The sequence below is a fragment of the Notothenia rossii genome, assembly GCF_949606895.1.
Source record: "Notothenia rossii genome assembly, chromosome: 8".
Lineage (NCBI taxonomy): Eukaryota > Metazoa > Chordata > Actinopteri > Perciformes > Nototheniidae > Notothenia > Notothenia rossii.
Window position 1 is genome coordinate 67,210,759 of NC_136906.1, and position 25,930 is coordinate 67,236,688.

At 44.4% G+C, this 25,930-nt stretch overlaps 1 protein-coding gene across 6 annotated transcripts in view; it reads left to right on the forward strand.

Moving 5' to 3' along the window:
- The first annotated feature begins 346 nt into the window (after positions 1-346).
- The window catches only part of LOC307014931 (prospero homeobox protein 1-like), a 41,814-nt gene continuing 16,230 nt past the window's right edge, over positions 347-25,930 (forward strand). Inside the window, exons 1-5 of one of the 6 annotated variants that reach the window (XM_079643202.1) lie at positions 347-434; positions 1,399-1,472; positions 12,208-14,300; positions 18,161-18,268; positions 23,552-23,746. In XM_079643202.1, the coding sequence (XP_079499328.1) occupies positions 12,273-14,300; positions 18,161-18,268; positions 23,552-23,746 (2,331 nt within the window). In that variant the 5' untranslated portion in view covers positions 347-434; positions 1,399-1,472; positions 12,208-12,272. The other 5 variants (XM_079643204.1, XM_079643201.1, XM_079643205.1 and 2 more) reach the window with 5 other exon arrangements.

A 25,930-nucleotide genomic window follows, 5' to 3' on the forward strand; every position in this document is an offset into this window, starting at 1 on the left:
TGTCAGCCAATAAGACACGTTTATGTCCATGCAACTCTCTGGTGATTGGTCTGGTGTCTTGCCTCTGTTGCATTCACTGAACACGGGAAATTACAATCCTGCCGTCCTCTCTAGTGGCATGATGAGGTTCAGGTAAAGCACGGTTAATGTATGATATTATTGAGGGAGAATTGTCCGGGGCTAAAGAAAAAACATCCGGGGCTTTACGACGCGCCTGCGTCCTATTATGGCACTCTCCTCTCACACTGGCTCTGTACCGGCACAGGTGCACAGCTTAATTTAGCCTATATTCAGGTTAGCGTTAGCCCATGGTTAAGGCATGGAGCTGCGGTGTGGCATTTGCACACACTGCAAGCAGCCGAATAAAGTCCTTGTTTTTGGGTGTATAAAGAGAAGATTATTCCTGTGTCTTTACTAGGAACTGCCCAGTGAGTGTAAGTGTCTGTTGGCTGATGCATGCCCTGTGTGTGTGTTTTGTGTTTACATGCATAGGGAGGCCTTTGGGTTTTTTGGGGTCGTACCTCATGGTCCTCACCAATGTTGAAATATTTCACCTAATGATGATTGTGTGTGTGTGTGTGTGTGTGTGTGTGTGTGTGTGTGTGTGTGTGTGTGTGTGTGTGTGTGTGTGTGTGTGTGTGTGTGTGTGTGTGTGTGTGTGTGTGTGTGTGTGTGTGTGTGCGGTTGTGCGTGCGTAAGCGAAGAGTGAGATCTTTTATCTCTTTAACAATGATGCCACAAATAGTCACATGCTCTGCTATTCTTGTCCTCTCAAGGCTCCTCTGGCGTTCTGGTGGAAATACTCCTAAGGGGTTAGGGAGAGATTTGGACTTGGGTGTTTTTTGTGTGCATATGACTTTGGATATGGATATGGATCCAAAGTAATAATTGTGTGTCCCCTTGTATTTGCACATATTTTTTAGGGGACTAAAGGAGCGTTTTTCTTCCAAAATTAGAATTTCCACATCTAAAACATGCGTCTCCTTCCTCTAACAAAATGGAATTAAAACACACTGTTGCATATGAGTGAATTTATTGGCAGTTCTGAGCCTTTTACTTAAAAATTGAATTTTAGAGATGGTAATCATTTGTGTGGTTGCATGCCAACACACAGCAACAAAAGAAATACATTTTCCAAAGTGATTATTGTCTATAATAAGGCCTCCAAGTGGAATGCCAAGAGTAGACCGCTGGGCTGGATTGTTTGCTTAGCTTCTCCCTCTGCAGCCGTGAAAATCAAGGGAAATAATCAGCAGATAACCTAACACTCCACACATTCTTTATTCTTTGTTCACTTTTATGTCTCTGTTGGGTGGTGAGGGATTTTAATGCTCTATTATGAGCCTGTACATTTGGCTCGTCTGGACGTGCAGTAAAATGATCTCCTTTTCTCTCCAGAAACATTATACTTCCTCCAGAGGGGGCCATGAAGGAAAGGTGCACGTTCTCAGCCAAATACGGCACACCCTGAGGTAAATGGAGCGGAGGGAGACGATTGGCCCTAAACACCTGAACCAAGCCGGCACACGACAGGATGAGGGTGTCAGCATCCTTCTGCTAAACGCTTGCTTCCTGCTGTTTTGCTCTTCTCCTTTTTTCTTTTTCTCATCCCACTCTTCAAGCAGGAAGTCATTGGAATGGAAAAAAATAGTTAAATGAAGATGGGGAGGGGGTTTCTGTGTTGTTCCAAACAAGAAGAGCTCTGCCAGACTGCAACAGCTAAAATTCCTATATATAGATACATTAGGCAGAAGAGGAGGGATGGGGTGAGAGATAAAATGGAGGAAGGGAGGAGGAGAGGAGATGAGGGGAGATGAGGGCATGAGGGAGGCCTCCTCTAGGGTCGTGCTCAGAGGGCGTCGGGCAGCACGAGAGGCAGGATGTTATGGTTTATTCAGCCCAGGAGTGGGGGCGACGTGGACAAGGTGTGCCTTGCCCTCAGCACCAGCCTCTGCGTGATTTATAGCAGCGCTGGCAGACGCTCCTGTCCACGGGGAAGTCTTTGAAAAATGCCGAGGGTGATTTGCATGAATTTAGGCCTGTGCATTTATACCATACATAGGCCTCACTTTGTGTTTATGTGAGTGTGTGTGGGTGTTGACTTGTGTACATGAACACTTTATAGGTAGTTGGTTGTTAACCTGTGGTTGGAGCATGTTCATGCATGGCCCAACAGAGGATAGATGGGCAAGCCACTCTGATTAATTACCAGTGACACACATACATTACACTAGAAACACCAGCATCCTGAAGGCAATGTGATCAAAATAGTATGGTAGGTGACACTTTTTCAGGTCATTGGTTTAAAGCTTTCCTAGGTAATATTGGTAAAACCAGCAACAGTATATGTTTCGTTGAATTATCTAACTGTAAAACCCAGCCAAATGTTGCTTAAGCTAGCAAGAAAGTTGGCATGTTGTTTACGGTAGAGGAAAACATTGGTGATTTTCATCGTATAATTTCAATGTGGGAGATGTGTGCAAATGAACAATGTTACCGGCTCAGGAAACTCCTCGCACACTGAGCGGTGGGTGTCTGAGTGAACGCGTCACTTCACATCATCGGGCAGGTGAGCGGGAGCTCCTGGCACTGGTTCAACGAAGGGAAGTTGAACAGCATTAATTTGCACTACCCACAAATCAAAAATACAAAGCCGGGTAAAAAGTCACTTTTCCCTTTGCAAACTTAGAAACCAGTTGATTCCTCAACATTCCTGTATAATGTTTCACAGCGTAGAGCAGACAAATATTTAATATTTCCCTCTAAAATTAGGTGTCGTATGAGTATTAGTATAAAAAGGAAATGCTCGAACAAAGGACAGTAATTGCTTTTTTAACCATTTGAAAAACATTGATTAATTTCCAGTCTGACAAAGCCAGAGATTTCAATGATAATCAATAACAAGCCATAAAAAACAATCCTCAAATCCCTTTGTGTGTTTGTCTGTATCTGTGTGTCTTTACAGGCCAATTATAACAGCGGCGCCCTCCTTATGACCTCCCCTGAGGCAGCCGAATCTCCTCTGGAGTGAAAGGTCAGTGAGAGGTCAAGAGAGGTCGCCAGCGAAAGGCCGCTCTAGTGTGGAGAGCTTTCTGGGTGCCATGCTAAACATCCACATTTGGGGTCAAAGGTTACCTAGATACATAAACCAGACAAAAAGGTGCCAACAGGTACAAGATGTGTGAATGTCCACTGGTGTAAGAGGAGAGCTGACTGTTGCAGAGAGCTAAACTTATAACTGGAGACTAATGTGTGGTGAGAGAGGCACTTTAAAGCTACTTAAGCCTTGTACATGTCACTTCATAGCCTATAGACGCCTCTCTTTATAGTATTTGGGGAAGTGCAGAAAGGCTGAAGCACAGGTAACAGATCACTCACTAATTATCGTTAATTGCCTCAGACAGCTAAACTTTGTGTGTGTGTGTGTGTGTGTGTGTGTGTGTGTGTGTGTGTGTGTGCGCGTGAGTGCGTGCGTTTGTGTGTGTATGTGTGTGCGTGAGTGCGTGCGTGTATGTGTGTGTGTGTGGGGGGGGGGGCTGGTTTACCCACCATATATTCGTAGAAGCTATTAAAAACTCATTAACCTGCGTTTTATTTGAAGCCCCCCTGCCCCCGTCCATCATACCACTAATGTATTTTCCATGAGCCTTTTTTTTCCTTCTGATTTAATTTAGCTATACTCTTTGATTTTACGACTCGCCTCTGTTATTGTAGCATATCTTCTCCTTTCCTTGTAATTTTATTTTATGACATGGAGTGATTCGAGTACAATACGCCCCCCGGGGAGGACCACTTACCTCCACGCCAACAAATATAATTACCGCTGATCAGAGGAGCGAAAACAGACCGCCGCTTCCCTGCCACATCCCGGGTCTTTTTTTAATTTCTTTTTTTTCCAGTTATCTCACTGCAGCATGATGGCTATGAAAATCTAAAAATGAAAATCCCAAAAACCTGCAGCCCGCATGTGCTGCCACGCTCCATTAACAAATGTAAACATTGTTGATTATTTATTTATTGACAAGATATCCAAACATAGCCTAACAGAACAACACTTTAGATACGTGAATCTTTGAAGCCCATTCTTAAATTCGGCATGGGTTAAATACCAAAAAACACGCTCATTTTAATTTAATTGTAATTTGTCTAATCGCTATCGCTATGTCAAAATGCCCTACACCGTGGGGCGGTAGCGAGCAGTGTGGGAAAAATGAAGTTCATGCACTGTCAAACTGATCCAATCCAACTTGGATGTATGCTGGATTGTCTATCGATGCAGCACACATTATCTAAAACAATAAAAGTCAACGCCTGTTTCAGAAAATATGCAACTTAAGAGGTATTTATTAAAATAGTAACATTATTGAACGGAGTTTGGCGTGGATTTAACCTCGCCTTGACGCGCAGAATCAGCTGTGTCCGCGCGGCCTTGCAGTGAATAAAATAGGTTAAGTTACCGCCAGAAGTAAACAGCTAAAGTCCTTTCGTGTTTACCAAGTAAAGTCCTCTGCTCCATGTTGACAGGTGAGAGTTCACAGGAGCAAAGTCGGTCCCCTCCCAATGGAGCTGCGAGCCTGACTGTGTAACCCCCAAGAAATGGTGAGTGTGTGTGTCAGAGGGAGAGATAAACAGGGAGAGTTGCTGAGGGGGCTCTTTGACTTTGAGCGCATAAGCCCTTATTTCATGGTGCCATTGTTTGTTTTAAGGACGTCAGGCTTAATACAGTTCCAGGCGATTTCCCAACATATCTGTCCGCCCGAGCACCTCCAAGGCGCTGTGTGCAAGTGTGTGCTTGTGCGCGTGCTCACATGTGTGCGCGAGCCCTTCATTCCTGTCGACTTTAGCCTCACCCCTGTCATAGGCAGTGATTTAAAAAATGTGTATAGGCTACTTTCAAGGTTGTTCGTAAGACATGTTAAATTAACTCAGACTTTGCAGAATGTACTGAGTCATTTCCTACTAAAGACATTTTAAATATTTAGCTAATCATGGACTAATCATGATGTTTAGTGTATATCTGTGGTTTTAATGAGTTTGACTGTAGCCATATTCCCATCAGCCTGACTGAGCAGAATTAATTTAATTGCCTATTATTTCCAAATAGGCCAGACGTGGAACTTTATTTAATGTTAGAGCAAACAGGTTCTTTATTGAAAACAGGACAAAAAGTGTTGCAATACTGTATTTTATCACTCACGTGATGGCTGTGTGAGGTCCACAGGGGAAATGGGCCAGACCGACTAGCTTTGTGTATGCATAAACTATTGCATATTATTGTTATTGATTGTTAGATAAATCGATGTTTGCTTTGTGTATGTTGTCATTTTTGACCGTCACATTGTCATATATTTACTTTAACAATATTCATTAACAATTTATGCAAATAAAACATATTTGAATTTGAGACTGTGTGTGAGCAGTATGTCTCATTGAATGGCTTATAAAACAGGCCACAGTGGATCACAAACCCCTCTCTCTTTCTCTCTCTCACACGCACGTACGCACACACACACACACACACACACACACACACACACACACACACGCACACACACACACACACACACACACACACACACACACACACACACACACACACACACACACACACCTCCATAATCACCATTTGTACCCTAGAAAGAGGGATGTGGGTCATCGGGGGCCACACAGTGCCAGCTATCCCTCTGGCTGCCAACAAATAATAACACTCATAATAAAATAAATGTAAATGTATCTTATTTGACTAGAAGTCTCATTGATCACGTTCAGGTCATATAGACTGAGGTTCTATCTTGAAAAAAAGAAGTGATGTATATTTTCCTCCAGTGTCCTCGTCTGTGATGGTGGAAGCTGAATACATTAAGTGCTGGACAGGACGCCCAACAAGGACTTTAGAGGCAGTAAGAGTCAGACGCCTACTCATTTATTACACTCGGACAAATCCTCCTCTCCTCTCCTCTGTCCTGTCTCCTAAACCTTTTTATTCAGGGACCCGGAGACCTCTCCGGAACAAAACAGCTTTTAGCGCTACCATCTCTCCCTGCTTCTGTTTTTGCAAATAGCTCTTTCCCTCTCTCTCCATCTCTCACTCTCTCGCTCTCTTATTCACGAAAAATAAGAGAGAGAAAGGGAGCTGTTGTAGAAGCACATGAAGTCATTATGTGATTAAGGCCATATCTATCCGCTGCATTGCTTCTTATCCCAAATAGTATTCATTCTTTCAAAGAAAAGTAATCGAACTTAAATTCAGTTAATGTTATTTTGATTATATTTGTTGTTGTTGTTCTCTTTTAATTTGCGCCTAAAGAAGACAAAAACGCTCTAATAGTTCTGATTATACTACTACTAATAATGAAAAGACAAATGACCCGTTGATCTAAATTAAAACCGAGGAAACATAGGCCACTGCCCCTTTGCACTCCGGCATACCGTCACCGCGTGCGCACTTATTACCACTTAATTGTGGTCAGAATGTGATAAAACACCTCTGGGAGAAATAGTGTTTTCCCTGCCTCCCTCCTCCTGCATTTAGGCCCTACTGTAATAAATATGTCAATAAATTCTGCCATCAGTGCTCGATGCCAGCGCGCGTTATCAGTCTTGGGCATCGAGGTGTGTCGCACTCGACCCAACAGAGGGGGGGAAAGTGAGTTTGAAATAAATACACGGGTTGATCCACCTGGAATGGGCCGCGATAAGAGCAGCCAGTGTTAACCGACACGTTTCCTCTACACCTCATCCGAGTCTTCCTTTTCCAAACACGCGTTTCTTTAATGTCCCGGCCTGTTTTTCCAGCCTGTGTGCGCACCGACGGCACCCAGGGGAGCCGAGGCCAAATCAGCCACAGGCCAGTGAGAGAGCATGGGGCCGGGACACCTGCTTTGGAAAAGACACTCCAGACACTAAACTTTGCTGACTTCGTTGCATTTTGTTCGTCCTAAAAAACACTTGCTTGCAACATGGAAAAGAGACTCGCCTTTTCCCGTTTGGCACCTGACAGAGGCACATATGGAAAATAAGATTTCTAGTTAAGTACTTTAGGATCCTGTTTGTGCAGGAGATAAAAAAAGAAAATTCTGCCTGCAACAAATGAATCTAAAGTGAAACGCTAGGACGAACAGGGGAAAGGAAAAAAAGGCACAATGATCTCATAAAAAAGGGGCATCAGCTACTTTTTTACTGGCTTCTACAAATTGATTCTACAATAATAATAGCAACAATTAAAATACTATTTTAGACGTTCATTACGAAATAATTCAGAGGTAATTTCTGCATTTGCTTAATACTAGGATAATCCTTTCTCTTATGCAGATACGCATTATGAAGCATATGGATGTGACCTTTACTATCCAGAAATATCGTAAGAGTAAATGAAAAAAATATTATGTAGGCTAATGTAAGATAAAAATTAATTTCAATGGCACAAATGTGTAAATAATATTACTAATCCATGTCTGCACCTGTTGTAAAGGTCGAGGGCTAGAATATTTGCAGTGAGCAAAATCTGCTGTGTAATAATAAATATCCAATTTGTAGGAATGCAGGAGGACGACAACGAGCAGCCGTCATCATTTCATAAATCAGAAGCGTCAAACAGGTTTTTCTGTGGAAAGGATAAGATGTCCGCTGAGTTCAGCCTTACAGGTGGGCAAGTTTAAAATGAAAAAAAGTCGAATAATCCACAACAAATCTTAACATGGCGATTTTTAAAATAAATGTACAGTTAGCTTTACTTAGTATGCATTTCTGACGAGGGTGCCGTCTTTAAACATGGGGTTATTTCTGTGGCAGGCTGTGTGACAGACGTTTCATGATGATTTTCGGCTCTTAACTGAGCGTTTCACAAAGACACGTTTATCTCTCCTCAGATATTGGCTTCCCTGGATAATCTGAATTCCAAAGCAAAGCTCCGAGCTTCTGTGCCGCTTTGCTTATTCATAAATCAGACTTTGCAGCACCCAATGAGAAAAGTCTGCACATAAAATATCTCTACATGCCACTTTGAACCCCCAATACCCAAGTGACCTAATATTGTTATTCCCTTTGAGAAGCTGCAGTCTAAATGTGTACCAGTTGCAGAACAAAATGTAGGCTACATAATGATATTTAAAATTCCGACTCGTTGCACATCGTTAAATTATAAAATATCACACTGCAAAGTTGGTAATGATTTAAAGTGAATTGGCCTGAAGGAATGTGTTATTAGAGTATCGTAAACATAATCCAAACATGCATAAACGCAAGTGTTGAAAAGTCGTTAAAAAACGATTGTAAATGTTGAGTTTTACTGGTTGAAAGATGTCTGAAAATATCTGCACTAAAACGGGGTCTACTTTAACAATTCACTTAATGCTACATTTGTTTAAAATCATGCTTTACATGTATCCTAGTGAATAAATCAGCAACAGGGACACATATCATCTGATTGTTTGCCAAATAAATCAAGTCGTTCCATAATGAATTTTCTTTATCATGGAATTTATTTTATTTTTAGTATTTTATTCAAAAACTCTTGGCATAAAAGCGACCATTTAACAAAAACATTCTTAAATATGACATACATAACATAACAATATGTGGACTATTTGTTTTGTCGCGGCTTATCGTGTAATGTCAAAGTGAGTAACGATTCTTACTCGCGCAGTCGGTGCTTTGGGAAGAAAGAGATTAGTAAGAGTGTATTTCCTTTTTTCCCCTCTCTCTCTCTTTAGTTGCATGCTCAAGTCCCATTCTCTGGTCAAGTTCAGTGCGTTGTTCTCCGGACCGGACGGACGCTTCTTATTGGTAGGTTGCGACAGTTACATCACGCCGCTGGTGACGCGCACGTCTTCCTGTTTCCTTCAGCCGCGTCTTAAAGTGAATCTTAGTGGCGGAGAAGCGCTCAGCATCCAGAGCTCTGCATCCAGTGCGCCTCGGAGACGCACACACGCAGTCTCGCTCTCTCTCTCTCTCTTACACTCTCTCTATGTCTCTCACTCTTGTAGTCACAGCAGAGGATAGAGGGAGAGACCTATACGCGCAAGAGCTCTTTTCATCTTCTATATTTTTCCTATTTTGTTCTTTTCGCTTGCGCAGAGCTCTGACTTTATTCCAGCTCTTTCTTCTCTGAGAAACTGTTATATCCCGTCATCCAGAAAATCCTCGGTGTTCTGCGTTTATTCTCTCTTTTTTTTTTCGCCGTAGTGTTCAGGTTGTCCCCCTCTTCATCTAAAGGGTAAGTAACCTTGTCCTCGGATACCTCCCTCTCTTGTTCTGCCTCGCTTGCACACGGTGGGCGGAAAAAACAAAAACAAATTAAACCCCATGAACGGGGAAATGTATAACGGTGATCAACAGCTAATCATATATCTATACGACTTTATTTGTTCTGTTTCGTTCCCCTCGGTGTGTGGTTAGAGTTGCGTGAGCTGCCCGTGTGTTTTAGCGAGGATGATTTGCGGACGGTAGCCCAACCTTTCCCCATGAAAGCCGAGATCAAGTTGATTTGCAACTTCTCCAAGTAAGTTTTAGAACCGAGTGTCTCGATACGTGACTTAAAACACGAGTTGACTTTAGACGGAAGCTGAGATTGAGTCTGTATTTGATGTTTCGTGTTGGAAACGGTGACTTTTATATTGTCTTTGTCCTCCTGTGGGGAGAATCGTATTATAAAAACCTCTTCATGCCGTTTTACCGACACAGAATTGTTTTCAAGGCTGTTACGGTGCTTGTCAGTCCTCCTGTTTTGTGAATTTGGTGTTTGTCTTCTGCTGGAACCACTTTTGGAGGATCGTGATAAAACGCTGCCGGTATATTGTTGTAAGTGAAGGCAACTCTCCTAGGTTTTGATATCTTTGTCCAATGACCATCAAATGTGGAAAGATGCTTCAAAGTCTAACTGTTACCATTATGTATAGTACATTATGTCGTTTGACTTCTAAAAGTTGTATATTGTTTTAAATTAGACCAAGTTTTAAATCTAAATGTAACCTCACTTTTCTTTTTTTTACTTTTTGTGTCTCATCAAAGAATTTTTGAAACAAAAGCCTATAGCCAGGGGTTTTTATTTTAAAGGATGATGTTCAGATGTATAAAGTTGAGATGAACCCCTGGAGCTTGCTGTTCATGTGTGTAGTTCAAAGCCTGAAATTGTTTTTTTTACAAGAGAGAGGGAGTGCGCATGGGCAATGTGAGACAGGTGCTCGGTCGAAAAAGACAGGTGCTGGTGACTATTTCAAGCTCATTGTTAAGATCCTGAGGCGATCAAGTCAAGGTTTCTTTCTTGGATATGTATCACCCCTTTTATGAACTGCTGGATATGGCTGTCAAGACTTGAGACACAGCCATTTATCAAAATGATATTGTTTTAGAACACTGATGTCACTTTAATGGGATTGATTTAAGAGGAAACATGTTTCACTATACCTGTTTATTTTATTAGTTTTATCTTATCAGTTTACAAGATGTGAATTGAAAAAGGGATTTCTTTAATAGTGGAAAAACCTGCAATAGGCTACATGCCACTCGTGTTGTGCATCACACTGCACAGCTTCTAACAAAGCCAGCAGCAAAGTTGTGTGTATGAATAGTGTGAATTTGGCTTTAAGGCTTTGTGACAAGAAATATGATTTTCTTATTTAAAAAAACACTTTTGACGTGTAGTGAGGATGAAAAGAAGATAACATTTTTATTAGTTGGAGCAACCAAATAATCAGTTAAAGCGAATGTTTTATAATCTCGACGGAGTTCAGTTTTCCTACCAACCATTGGAACCGAGACTAGAATTTAGACACTCGAAATGGTTTTTGTCTGAAGAAATAATAGCAAAATTAATATATTTAAATATATCTGCCTTTTTCGTATAAAAGAAAAAAATATATATATAGCTACTTGGCAGATCTTTTTTAAAGTCTGCCTAAATCTGTGTCAAATTTGAGTATATTTTTGCAACCTTTAAATAGACGTAAAAAAAAGCAGTTTTTTTATTACTGAGCCAGTGTGTCTTAAAAAAGGCTTTCTGAAAGAGTGTAAAAGGAAAATGGACATTGTTGCACCACTCTTGCTTTTGATTAAGAAAACATTACCCAAATTTAAAACTTACAAATCTTATAATTAATTATATTTTTAAAGACAGGCATGCAGGTTAAATTGTCTCAAAATACATCTCTACATTTGGGATTGAATGCAGCTTCGTGGCTATGACTAAGAAACTGCCACCACTGCTTACATAGCAGTATTGATGCAGGCCTGTACTACTGACAAAACAATTTGCTTTCAGAGGGGCATTAGGGTTTTTGTAAGAGCGCTTTAAGTTGCTCCTTGCCGGAGTTGACCCTTGCGACCTGTTCATTTGAGCAGAATTAACTGCCCTTGCCAGATGAAAAGACAAAAAAAAAACACAGAAGTGAGCTCACGCTGGCAACAAAATCAATAGGCCTATTTTGTGTTTCTTTTATGTGTCACTCCCCCCCATCGCCTAAGATATGATGGCCATATTGATTAATGTGAACACAGCACAATGTGTAAACATGGTATTATTTAGTTTAGTTTAAATGACCAAGCGATAATTTTCTTACGTATACTGTGATAGGATTTAGCAAAGGCTATACAACCAATGTGCATTGCCTTCCTTTTTACACAACGCTTTTTTTTATACTCTTTACCCTAATTATTTTATTTTATTTTTGAGTTAATAGCTCTTACAGTATGTTGGTTCACACTGCACAAAAATGGAAATGAGGACAAGTACTTAAGTAATTATCATAATTTTATGCAGCTTTGTGTTCCGTGGGAACTGGTTCAGTGTCATGCGGCGTGTAACAGGGGACAGGATAAAATGTAGGACTTTGCCCTGGAATGTCGAGCCAAGGCCTAATTCTGCCCCCATCTTGCCTGTTCCCTTTACCCCGCTGTCACCAGTCCACACTCCCGAGATGTAATCATGAATGCGCCTGTCCTATTAGAAACAGATTAGGAGGGATAGCCTGCTGGCTTGAGACAGAACTTATGCCTCTACAGTATATCCATATTGTCCTCTGATGCATTTTTCAAGAGGTTGATGTATTTCAAATTTTTTCATTCAAACGTTCCAGCTTTTCTGTGTAATGTAGATTCAGTTTTGAAATGTAGGTGTGTTTGTACATTTACTGGCTGTCTGAGTGATTAATTAATATTCCGAAAATACTCTTCACTGTGACTCACACAATTTCTGATTTATTTTGCCCACAGGTGCTCGAAGGATTTGATCCTAGAGGACTCTTTTTTGGGATATGGCCCAATAGCAGCAGCCCGTGATGCCGGACCATGACAGCGACTCCCTCCTGAACAGACAGACCAAGCGAAGACGTGTGGACATTGGTGTTAAGAGGACCGTGGGCAGCGCAGCCTCTTCCACAGCAGCAGCCACAACAACAACCACTGATAACATTGCCCGCGCCAAAGCAGCCATTTTCAGTGCCATGAACTCTCTGAGCTCCCACTCTCACCACGGATCAGACGCTGACTCCATGGAGTGCTCTGTAGTGCAGCCACATGGTGGACCTGGCGTTATGTCAGCCAGTGACAATGAGTCCAAATCAAATGTACTCCGAAAGCTACTGAAGAGGGCCAACTCATACGAGGACACCATGATGCCCTTCCCTGGCACCACCATTATCTCCCAGCTTCTCAAGAATAACATGACTAAAAATGGAGGAGGACATGAGAGAGGAGAAAGAGGGGACAGGGGTGATAGAGGGGATGTTGGCTTCCCTGGATCAGGGCGCTCCAATGCAAGTTCAGATGCTCCCCAGGAGGATGCCTGCAGTAACTCCTCCCACGATAGCACCCCACAAGAGTGCTTGTCACCCTTCGGCCGTCCTCCTGGCCTGGCCAGCTTTGACATTGAACGTCTAAACGACGAACACCTGCGTGCCAAGCGAGCCCGTGTAGAGAACATTATACGTGGTATGAGCCACTCACCCAGTGTGGTGATACCTGCTTCTTCCCGTCATGAGCGTGACCACGAGATGGATGGAGACCGGGAGATGGATCTAGACTGCCCACCCCCTCAGTCTCAGCAGCAGACCCCCGGCAGCCCACGGGGAGGGGAGGTGTGCAGCAGTAGCAGCCGAGAGAACAAGCGCAAGCAGCGTCTGCCTCAGCAGCAGCAGCAGAGCTTCACCCAGCTGGTGTGCCAGAGGAAGGAGCAGAAGCAGGAGGAGCGGCGGCAACTGAAGCTACAGCTGGAAGACATGCAGAAACAGCTACGCCAGCTGCAGGAGAAGTTCTTTCAGATCTATGACTCAACCGATGACTCAGAACATAACGACCTCCACAATGACCTCCACAATGACATAGGAAACATGTCCGAGGACAGCCCAGGCCGGTCTGATACAGGTGGCGATGACCGGGGTGGAGATGACTTGCGCTCTGACAATGAGATGTCTGACCTGGACCCAGGCCACTTTCTGGACAGGGCACGGGCGTTGCTTCGGCAGCAGGCCATGCTGGCAGACAGAGAGAAGCCAAGAAGAGAGGGGCTCAGCCGGAGCAAAGGACAGGGAGGTCCAGGCTCCTCCATGCATGCTGAAGGTAAACAGCTAGCAGAAACACTGAAGCAGGAACTCAATTCAGCCATGACCCAGGTTGTGGACACAGTGGTCAAGGTGTTTGCCAAGCCTCCACGTCCTACACCCCAGCAGGCCTTCCCCTCACTTTCCATACCTGCTGAAAGATTTCCCACCATTGTCAATGGTGATAACCCCAACTTCCACACCGCCAACCAGAGGCTGCAGTGCTTCGGCGATGTCATCATTCCCAATCCTTTAGATTCCTTCTCCAGCATGCCTGGGATGCCATGTCCCACCATGGATCAAACCGAGGCGATACCTTTAGTCGTGAGGAAGACACCCAGTGACCACCACCATCACCACCAGTCCTCAGCTGTGGGGGCCCACGGTGGACACCACCACCCCGTCCTTCACCCCTCCTCGCTCTCTGCCTCCATGGGCTTCAGCCCCCCATCCTTTAGGCACCCATTCCCTCTGCCTCTTATGGGCTACCCCTTCCAGAGTCCTCTTGGTGGGCCCACAGGTGGCTACCCGAGCAAGGACCGTTCCTCTCCAGACTCCATGGACCTGTCCCGGGAGACCACCAGCCTCAGGACCAAGATGGCGTCGGGCCACCACATGGGGCACCACCACCACCACCACCACCACCATCGTTCTCTTTCACCATCGCACCCTGGCAGCACGGCCGAGGGACTCTCCCTGTCCCTCATCAAGTCCGAGTGCAGTGACCTCCAGGACATGAGTGACATCTCACCCTACTCAGGCAGCAATGTATCCTTTCAACAAAATAATTGTCGAAGAGCTTCTGTGTGAGGGTGTGTGTTTGAGGGGTTGAATGTGTATACCTACTCTGATGTTTTAACTACAAAGTCCACTTCAGGCAGCATATGCTTCTGTAAGTCAGACAAAAATCCAATTTCAGGTGGTAATTCCCTGTAGAGACAGGTGCGATACAATGCATCAAAACCACAAAGAGTTAAAAATCAAATCTTTTTAGCCTGTTTGAAACTAGCCTAAGAAACTGAGAAATTGTTGATGAATCACTTTTCCTCCCACTGCTGTTCTCTTCTCCATTGTACTGCATTGTTATATTTATTTTTATACTCATACCTCTTCCTCACAGCACCATACAGCCTTTTCTTCCATCTTGAATCCTAAGTGCTTTAAAAGCTCTCTTGTCACATATCACTTACTCACGAAGATTAAGTCCCCACGACATTGACTGCCCCAATTCCTTTTTATAAACATGTCCTGAAAGAACAAGGAGGGAGATAGTATCCTGAAACTTGGCACACAATGGTGTTATATAGCCTCCCTTATAGTTTAACCCCAGTGTGCCCCAATCATGCCCTACGGATAAAAAGGCTATCCCCTATGGGAGTCTCAAATTGAGTCCCCCGGGGACTCAGGACTAATAGCTTAAACAGATACATGCAGTGCCTTCTCTGTTTCCCCTATACCTCCTTAGTACCTAAGTATTCAACACCCCCTAACCCTTATGAAAGTTTGATTTGTGTCACATTGCTTTCCTTAGAGAGCTTTGTCTTCGAGTCATTCCCATTCATACCTTGCTCAGGAAATGAATCCAACAGCTTACCTGTTGTGTCTTTTTAAGTTCGGTGAATATTTATATAGAACACTTTAGTTGCCTTGTTTTTACTTTTGTGCATACCTGACTGCCTACCCTTTTTCTGAGTGTGTGTACATGTGTGTGTGTATGTGTGTCTTTATGTGTGTGTGCATGTCACAAAAGGTTCGCCTGAGGACTCAGTAAAGATGTATATTTATGATTGCTTGTGTTTTCTCTTGTGTTCCTCTTATCATCCATCGCCGTTGTAAAAAGCCCACAATCATTGTCGTTTCTTTTCCCTTTTTTTCATTTCATAAAGATCTGTCAACAGCCCGGGGGGCCCTTCGGCTGTTGCTTGGCAGCCAAATACTTCTTTTTTTTGTTTTCCCTCCCTGCAAACCCCCCTCCTCCCTGTCTTTTCTTTGAAGCGGACGTTAACAGGTGTTTGCAGCGAGCTGTTTATCTTTCATTACCTCGCCTTGTCTTGTCTTCTGACCCAAGGGTGAACGCTTTCCAGAGATCCATAATCCTTTGCTTCTACGGGCTCCCGATGGAGGGATGGAAAGAGAAAAGAGACTAAGAGAAAGTAAAAAAACAATCAAACAACAACCACATATGCCAGATGCTGTGGCTTTCATTGTAGCATTTATAAATTCAGAGCACTACCAGATGTAGTCCCCTAAATGAAAAAATAGGCAGTACAACATGTCGGCTTGTTTTTTGTTATTATTTTATTTTTATTTTATCACAGGTTCAGGAACAAAGTTTGACATATACAAGATATAGTTTTGTTCAGTATTTTTTTTTTTTATAGTACGACTTTCTAAATCGCTACACATGAGTTTCTTTTTATTTGTAATATCTTATAGCTGGTTTCATGGATGTGGTTTTAAATTATTTGTATTTCTTAGCTCCTTTTTATCCCGGAGCCTCCTAAGCCAGAGACAGCTTGTCAGACATTTTGCGAGGTGTGTTCAAGTTCACCAGCTCTCGGCAGCGTTGTGGAGCAGATGGCTGCTATCAATTTCCTCATTTGTTCTCAGTCCGACTCCAAATATTCGTGTCCGTACACCTGGAATTGGGAAGTCGAGCAGCTATTTCCCTCTCATGACTTTGGGTTTTGGGGATGTGTTGTGAGAATGATGATGTCTTGTCAGATGTGGCAGGCGAACAGTGGGCCAGCTGGTATGAGTGCACCATCATGACAAAATAATAGCCTTGCACGCCACCCCTAAGTCCAATCACAATTACATTTGCAAGCTGTGAGTGAATTGGAGATGAAAATGCCTCATCAGGAGATATGAAGCTTCTTAATTGTCTTCTGAAGGGAGGTGATATTGTGTTTATGGCTGGAGAGGTAAAACCGTGACGTATTTGTTTTAAAATCATTTTTAATTTCAGTGCTAAGGGGAGAGCGATGCTTATCCTAATTCAAAAAGCAAAAACAAATTAATTTAAGTGTAAGTGCAAAGCTTTCACAGCAAACAAATCCCAACCTTGCCTTACTGAGAAAGAGCTTTCTCTTTCTCTCCCTCTCTCTGTCTGAGGATCCATTGTATCCCCTCCACTTGGAGCAGATGGTGTGGTGTGGAGAGTGAAGTGCTGCTCTTTTGGCCAGGCCTGACAGAGTAACACCAGTCTGCCAGGGTTTCCCCCACAAGACCCTCGCTGCGTATACAACTAACTCTCTCACTCTCACTGAATCAGACAAAGTAGACAGGGTTTTTAAGGAGCCAACCCAGTGTGGTTCAGTATTTGCTGGCTTTGCTGTGTAACCCTGAGGCCAAGGGCAATCCAATCTAGCAGCTGATGCCTTCTTCCCACTCTATAGTTACAGCTACATCTGGACACTTGACTGATTTTAACGATCAAAGCCACCCCTGTAGATCATAAATAATGTCAGGCAATGTATTTTGTCCAGTCGAGTGTAAACAGTCTTCATGAAAACTTGGTGCTGTATCTTCTTTGTAATTTAAAGCCCTGTCTTGCTTCTGCTTGATGAAAAACCTTGTTGAAACAGCCTGAGGTTTTAACATGCAGCCCGCCCCCTTCCCCGTTCCCTTTTCAATGTCTTATCCTCCAGATTGATATTATCAGATGCATTATACGGCCGTTAATTCACCATGGAAATGGCTTGGGCCGTTCGGTGGCGCAGATGTGTTGCAGACCCCCCCATCACTGGCTGAGTCCAAAGCCTCGGAGCCCCTCTTCTCCTTCTCCTCCTCCTCCTCCTCCTCCTCCTTTTGCTCCTCCAAGGGTTTGGCAAAGGCAGCGAGGCTGGGGGGTAGGGGTGGAGCAGAGGGAGGAGGAGGGGGATGTAATTGAAGGTTGAAACCACACTATCCCTCAAGGTGCCCCCACCAGCCCATCTCCATCCTCTCTGGTGTTCAATCCAGGCGATCCATTAAGAAGACAAGGCCTCTGACATGTATTTGAATATGGCCTGTGAGGGTGAGAAGGTTTTCATGTTGCTTGGGCCGCTGTTCCGGACTATCTCCTAGACCTTGTTTTGTCAATGATATGAAGCCAATATCAGACAGTCATATTCAGGCTTGGCATGTGTTGTCGCCAAGCCATTAGGCCTTCTTGCCCGTCACTGGCGTTAACTGCTGTCTTTGTCTGTGATATGCAAATTTCTCCTTTTTCTTCTTCCTTTTTTTGGGTGGAGGTTAGCGCAGGGTGTAGGCAAAGGCGTTTGCTTACTTTGACTGTGAAATTAGCCTCCTTATGTAAAAGCATCGGCTGTAGTGCTGGCCAGCGTTTTATTTACCGTGACGCTCTCACACCTGATACGGACGATGCTAATTGCAAGCAAATGGTTTTGCTTTAGTACACTTTCTTCAGCCCCCCCCCCCCCCCCCCTCCAGCAGCCCTGCATCCATGCCTGAAAGGAAATTTGGTTATCCATCATCCAAAGGACAATTTATTGCCAATCTTGCAACTAATGATTACCATGTACATGTTGTGTTTGTGATAATATCAGTAGCTACATTATCTTGATCTACCATAAAATGTTTCCCTTCAAACACTTGTTAATTTCCTTAATGGCAGCTATTTCTAGATCCAAGAGGGTCTCTCTCCCAATCATCTGAAGAAGGCCAAGCTCATGTTTTTCTACAGCCGCTACCCAAGCTCCAATATGCTCAAGATATTCTTCTCTGATGTCAAGGTAAGGTCAAACACGTTCTCCCTTTTTTAATTAATAATTTGCTTCTATCTTCCTTTTAAAATGTTGTAAGAATGAGTATCTTTGCCTGTCTATTTTATATACTATAATTTGTACTACCTTCTTGACACAGTGACTTCTTTTGCCACGTGTAGCAAGTATTAAGAGGATTTTTTTCTTTTGTCACATTTCCTACTTTATCATTTGTCAACGCACCTGCTTTAAAAGGGGATTTTACAGCTTCAGTTGCCGTGAACAGAGTATGCCTGTCTGTCTTGAAATGAGGCCCTTTCCCTAACTAAGTTGTGGTTTTATGCAAAAGATGAAAGAAGAGGAAGTTGAATGGGTTTACATGAGGGAGCTGGAGAGCCTATGAGTATTCTAAAGATAAAGCGCGGGATGAGTAATGGAGGGGTGGAGAGGGCAGAGAGGAGGATGGAGCCTAGAGACGGAGGAGTGGTTATCTGAGCAGGTGTAGGGAGTATGTTTTGATGGAGGGAGGGGAGAAGAGAAATAGTCGGTTTAGGGAACATGGCAAGGATGAGCGTTGGCGCTGCTGGGAGTTTAATGAAGGAAATTTGGAAAACAAAGCACAATACAGTATGTAAGCTGCACAGAAGAACAAGAGCACAATGGCCGTTGTACTGTAGTATGCGCGACCGAGTTTGTTCCTGTTGTTGTTGTTGTTGTTGTTGTTTGTACTAAATGCGTGCCCCTTTTCTGACCATACGGAGGGGTAAACATTGTGACATATCCAGGCCATCTTATTCAAATCAGAAGATAAAGGTCCTCTTTTTTCCCAGCTGCCCTCTCATGGATGCCGTCGCCACAAACCATGACTCATGGATCACATGGTTTTCTCCCAGCATTTCGTTGGTCTCGTTGTAAAGGAGGGTTGGCATTAGTGGACAGCAGCTGTAAATGTTGATCTGTTACAGAACTAATTTATTAAAGCATACCACTGATTTCACATTGGTGTTGAATTACAACAATTGCTATTTAAGATTTGAACCACTTACTTTTTCACTCACTAATCACTCGCAGGGATGGGGCCCCTTCTTGGTGGCCACATTAGATACTTTAACAAGGTCAAGATAGTTAAGGGGATTATGAGTCCCCTCATATTGTTTTCAGTCAGGGACAATGGACTCAAGTTAGTAGACATGTATGGGAATGAGACTGAATATCTAATTAGATGCAGCCAGCGTGGCCTCTTAGCAAGTGGCTGTCCTCAGACAAAAGTCTTAAAGGCTAATCAGGTCTCGACTAATCAGGTCTTGACTGTCAAGGATCTAATGAACTGGGAAGTGGGTTGACCCAATAACTGGGGGATGCTGTAGCTGTTGTTTCCCTTGATTAAGCTCCCGTTAAGACTATTGTGACTATTGTGACTTTTCTGACTTTTGTTTTTCATGAAATATTTTTGACAGACGTCTCAATATGCCCTTGTTGTTGATAGCGGCCTATTGTATCATCCCACTAGCTTTAAGACTTCTCATTATGATTGCAGTTAATGTTGTGATTAAAGATGAGTAATTATCACAGATTAATGCACAGATTAAATAAAGATGTTCAGTCAATTAAAAAAAGTCAGCAAAAGTTAGTGCCTTTAAGGGGATCCAGTGTGTGTGTTGTATATTAATTAGAGGCTGTTTGGACCTTCATCTTATAAAGATTTCCAATTCAGATGCGACCACTGGCTGAAACTCACACACTCTTTGCTTTCTTTATGTATCTGTCTGTGGCTTTTTGAGCGACAAGCTTCAGTATTTGGGCCAGTCATGTGCTGTAGTGTAGAGGAGGTCAGTAGGGTTTTCCCTTTTCTATATGTCATTCCTTCTCTTTTCTTTTTTTTCGCTGATGGTGTGGCATGGTGTGTGTGCCTCGGCGGGGCCGGGGAGAAAGAAAAGCCAGCCGCTGGATTTGAGTCGCCGCAGTAACAAAAGCCCGCTTTCCAGGGCCGCTTTTTGTGTGCAGTCAGCCAATAGGCAGCCGGAGATTATCTCCCACAATTCACCCCTGCGAAAACAGGAAACGTTGGAAAGCCCTGATGACTGCGAAGGGGCTTACGAGAGAGAGAGAGAGAGTGAGGGAGAAAGAGAGTGAGAGGGAGGCCCGTACAGGCTTCTCTGTCTTTCTGCTCTCCTCTCCGGTTGTTCTGGATGTAGCTTAGCACTCTGAGGTCATCCGTGTGCTTTCTGCTCCACTGCTGACCACTGTGTCAGAGAAAGTGTTGGCAAGTGATACTTTGACATGTCATCCAAATGTTTCTTAACTAAAAAATGTTATCCTAAATTTAAACACAAAACCGTTTAACCAAATTTCATTCAACAGATTTAAAACTGAGCCGATGTGTGTGCAGAAGTTTGGGACCGACGGTTAGCTCCTGATTGCTTTCGTCAGGCGACTAATATAGTTTAGTCCAAGGATACTTGAGTGTTTTCCTATTCTGGATTTAAGTATGCGCCTGTGCACGAGCAGAACATATGTGTGTGTGAGTGTGAGTGTGTGCGCCACTTTCTATCTTGTGCTGTTAGCACTAAGCGCTGACCTTTCACAGGCTCTTGAGTGTGAGTGTGAGAAACACGCTCTTGCTGTCTCTCTCTCATCTGCCTCTCAGCCAGCCAGCCACACACACACACACACACACACACACACACACACACACACACACACACACACACACCCTTATAAACACTTATATGCTCAGACACACATTTTTCTCGCTGCATCTCATGTCTGTGCAGGCTGACCCCTGCCAGTTCTGATTAAGGAGCTGCAGTGATGTGCTCCTTTGAACCAGTTCCCTCCTTGTACGCTGAACACACTCGTCTTTAACCGCTATCAGGGGGTCTCTCTCCCCCACCAGCAACTTAATGAACCCTGACTGCTGGAAGCTGCATGGGGGACTTGCCAAAATTAATTCAGTAAGTGTGTTGGTTGCAGCTGATGCAGATATAACGTAAGCTAGTGTATTTACCTGCATGCAGAGTAGATATTGTGTCTTTTATGAGCTCTTTGCTTTGATTGAGCCACAGTTCACTTCAGTTGCACAGGCCCTAATACATCTTCTCCGGAGCTGTCCGTATAATAAAGTAATCCTTGTCCAAATGACAAATCTATCCGTCACTCGGCTGCGGTGACACCAAAGGTCTCCTGCATGAGCGATGGCAACTCTTTCACTGACTTTAATCTCAGTATGTAGTGCTCAATCTTGCACGCGCTCAGTTGCATGTACACACACATGCTTGCGTATATGGACGCCAATTCACTAAATGTCTCAGATTCCCCCCACCAAGACTTGATCTGGTCTTTTACACAAGGAAATGTTTATATCAAAGTGACAACTTCAATGCAATAGTGTGTTTGTGCTCTCACACTCCGACTGTGTGCCACATTGTGTGTGTTTAAGAATAGCCCTGTGCAGCCTCTGTATTTGTAAGTGTCAGTAGTTTGTTTGTTTGACACTGCGATGTCACGACCCCAGCTTGCTGACTGCTCACGTTCCGACCCTCCGCCTCCCCCCCACCAGCAGAACGCCATTGTCCGACGGCGCTGACCTGCACCCGTCCTCCTCTCCTCCCTCCCTCACTCACTCATTTCCCCATTTATGCTCACCCTGCACTTTAGGACAGCCACCGTGCCACCCCTCCTCTCCCCCCCCCCCCCCCCCCCCCCCGACGTACAGCCTCCCAAAACCCCTGCCAAACAATGTCAAGCGGACTTATTCTTTTCCACTCCGGCCTTTATGTCATCTGCTGATCATTCCAGAAAAGCACGGCCCCTCTCCTTTTAGCCCCTTCCCACCTTTTGCCAATTCTCTCGCGGCTCCTAATTCGCCAACTTTCCTGCCTCTCTGTCCTGCTGCCTCCCATCTTCAGTTGCTTGCGTGTGTTTGACTGCCATGCACGATTGCGAGTAAGAGAGAGTGGGTGCGTACGTGTTTGTGTGTGTCTGTGTGTTGTGGAACAATAGCCAGAGCCTAATCTCCATGTCAAAACCGCTCTGCCTCCCCAGCGAGCCGTCCGCTCAGCGTTTAGTAGCGTTTTGTCCCCCCATTCTTCCAGCACCACAAAAAGAGCAGAGGGGAGGGAGGAGTGAAGGCCTGTGGTGTGTGTGTGTGTGTGTGTGTGTGTGTGTGTGTGTGTGTGTGTGTGTGTGTGTGTGTGTGTGTGTGTGTGTGTGTGTGTGTGTGTGTGTGTGTGTGTGTGTGTGTGTGTGTGTGTGTGTGTGTGTGTGTGTGTGTGTGTGTGTGTGTGTGTGTGTGTGTGTGTGTGTGTGTGTGTGTGTGTGTGTGTGTGTGTGTGTGTGTGTGTGTGTGTGGACCGAGGGTGTGGGTGATGGTTAGGGATATCAAGCTTTCACAGGCGAGATTTTTGAATTTACGAGGTGTCCTTTCTGGAAATCAGTGAAGAATAAAGATAAAGATGTTATTTGTATGTTGTTAGGGGTTTGATCAGAGAGATCTTTCAGTGGGGCATTTTAGGGTGAATGAGCTCTGCTGCTCTCCTGAACTCCTGAGCTCCTTATCTAGTGTTTGGGGTGTTTAGACAGTGTGTTTTCACTACTGAGACCAGGCGGAAAAAGAGCCGGGGACCAGCGGAGGCTCTTAATAGGTTTACCTCGTCCTATTGAATCCAGCGGAGCGGCACAGACCAGATAGCCACAGCCATCTCTGCCTTTCCCTCTCTTTCTTTTTCTTGTGCTCTTTTTCTTCTCCTTTCTTCCTGCCTGAGAGGTGCGGAGAGGGGAGGAGAATCGGGGTGTAATTGGTGAACGGGGTTAAGTACATGTTTCAGCCCCCTGCGGGCCAGGGCGCTTCAGATGATGACTTAATCGTTTTTCTGGTCAATTATGTGTTTGCGGTCTCGCCCCGGCCCCCCCCCCCAACCCCCAACCTCTCTTTCCACTCTCAGGGTTATGATAGGGGGAGGTCTGCTCCCAGTGGGGAGGATGAACCACACACACTCTCACACACTCCCCCCCCCTCCTCCTCCTTGCTAGCTGTCTTACTTAATGTCTCTATTATCTTCCCTCGATCCACGACCTGTGATCTTCCTTGCTTTCGTCTGTTATCTCCCTCTCTCTCGGTTTCTTTTAAGTTAACACCTCACGTCTCGACTCCCTGATGTGAAATGGCACACTGTCACCCTTACACTCCTTCTCAAATCCAATGGCTTAATAAGGTTGATCTGATAGTCTCTGCCCTACACTGCTTGCATTAAGAACATGTACAGATCTCTTCTCAACTTTTCAGCAATACTGACTTCTCCTCTCTCGTTACAGTTCAACCGCTGCATCACCTCTCAGCTGATCAAGTGGTTCAGCAACTTCAGGGAGTTCTACTACATCCAGATGGAGAAGTTTGCCCGCCAGTCCATCAACGATGGAGTAACCGGAACTGAGGAGTTGGGCGTCAGCCGCGACAACGAACTCTTCCGAGCCCTCAACATGCACTACAACAAGGCCAACGACTTTGAGGTACGCACCAACGCTTTCAGCAGATCATGCAGAAACAGAATTGTTGTATGAGAGAAGGAGCTGAGGTAATGAGGTCCACATCAGAAAACCTGACACCTCATGGATGCAGACGGGCAGAGTGATACTGTCTCTCTGTGTCCTCTCTGACACAACCTTGCTGTCACTATTCTCAATGCTGCGTTTAAGCCTTTCATACTTCCTGATACACACTTCACTATTGTTTACCTCCTTGTTGTCTGGTCCAAAACTATTCTAGAACACCTTATTACCAGCTTTTAACTTAATCTTTAATAAACGTCTGTTGGGTTTTCACTTGACAGCAATACAAATATTTCATTTTTTTCTAAAGCGTGCATCACAGATAATCTATACAACTACGTGAGGAACTCTCATCCAATGAGGAAGAAAGCTTACCAACACCTCGCTTGTTTTACCTCTTCCTCACTGTTCATTTCCCCTCAGTGTTCCTTGTGTGTGTGTGTGTGTGTGTGTGTGTGTGTGTGTGTGTGTGTGTGTGTGTGTGTGTGTGTGTGTGTGTGTGTGTGTGTGTGTGTGTGTGTGTGTGTGTGTGTGTGTGTGTGTGTGTGTGTGTGTGTGTGTGTGTGTGTGTGTGTGTGTGTGTGTGTGTGTGTGTGTGCGTGTGTGTGTGTGGTGTGTTTTTGAGAAATCGCATTGTACTTCCCCATCCTCATTTACCTATCTGTGGTGAGATGTTTATGTGTGTGTCTTCCAGTGTATTGTGATCATAAATTCTCAGCAGGCAACTTCACCTTTAATATGTTTCATTTCTCACACTTCCCCTTTGCCACGGTGTGTGTGTGTTTCAGGATCACCACTGCTCTCTCAATGTCAGCTGACAATAGACCTTTAAAAGGCTTGTGTTAAGAAGGACCTGGAGTGGTGTGTGTGTGTGTGTGTGTGTGTGTGTGTGTGTGTGTGTGTGTGTGTGTGTGTGTGTGTGTGTGTGTGTGTGTGTGTGTGTGTGTGTGTGTGTGTGTGTGTGTGTGTGTGTGTGTGTGTGTGTGTGTGTGTGTGTGTGTGTGTGTGTGTGTGTGTGTGTTAGAGAGATCGAGTCCATGTGTGTAAGTGTTTTGTTGTTGCTGCATTTCCCAGTGTCCTGTTCACCTCGAAGGGTACAGCCGTCCCTTGGACCGGCCTGGCATGCTGGCAAAGCACTTCTCCGGTGTGTGTGCATGTGTGTGTGTGTGTGTGTGTGTGTGTGTGTGTGTGTGTGTGTGTGTGTGTGTGTGTGTGTGTGTGTGTGTGTGTGTGTGTGTGTGTGTGTGTGTGTGTGTGTGTGTGTGTGTGTGTGTGTGTGTGTGTGTGTGTGTGTGTGTGTGTGTGCGTGTGTGTCACTTTGAGGGGGGAAAATCTCACTGTTATCAAGGTTAAGCGTCCTACTGTTTTAGTGAGAGGAAGGGGAGAGAAAGAGGGGGAGAGGGGGAAGAGGGAGATGGATAGATAGGGGATAGAGGGTGAGAGCTCGGAGACAAAGGAGAAAGCGATGAAGGGAGGGAGGGAGAAATGGAATCGAGGGGAATGGGAAGGGGAGAAAGAAGGGTAGAAGGAGAGAGGGGGGAAAAGAGAGATGACGTGCAGGAGAGAAGTGCCCTTGCGAGCAGTGGGAGTTTTGCAGCGCTCACATTTAAAGTGCTTCACTCTCTTTCTCTCTGTTTACGTCTATCTCTCTCTGTCCGTTATTTGTCCACTGGGGCTCCTCTGTGTTCACCCAAACACATACACACACACACACACACACACACACACACACACACACACACACACACACACGCATACACACACACACACACACACACACACACACACACACACACACACACACACACACACACACACACACATACACACACACACACACACACACACACACACACACACACACACACACACACACACACACACACACACTCCCCACATCCATCTTCAGCCCTCTTAAGGGAGGCTTTGAAAGACTCTGGCAAGCAGAGGCACTTGTACACATGAGGTCCCAACAACCCCAAAGTCCGTCAGAGCAAAGCACAAAGAAAAATGACACAATTGTTTCTGCTGAGCTGCTTGTGGCTGCTCATGAATGAATAATTTGTTTTAGTGACAGGGAAATATGTTTAAATCAATAAGAAAGTGACCCATCACCTACCCCTATATTTGGCCTACACTATTTTA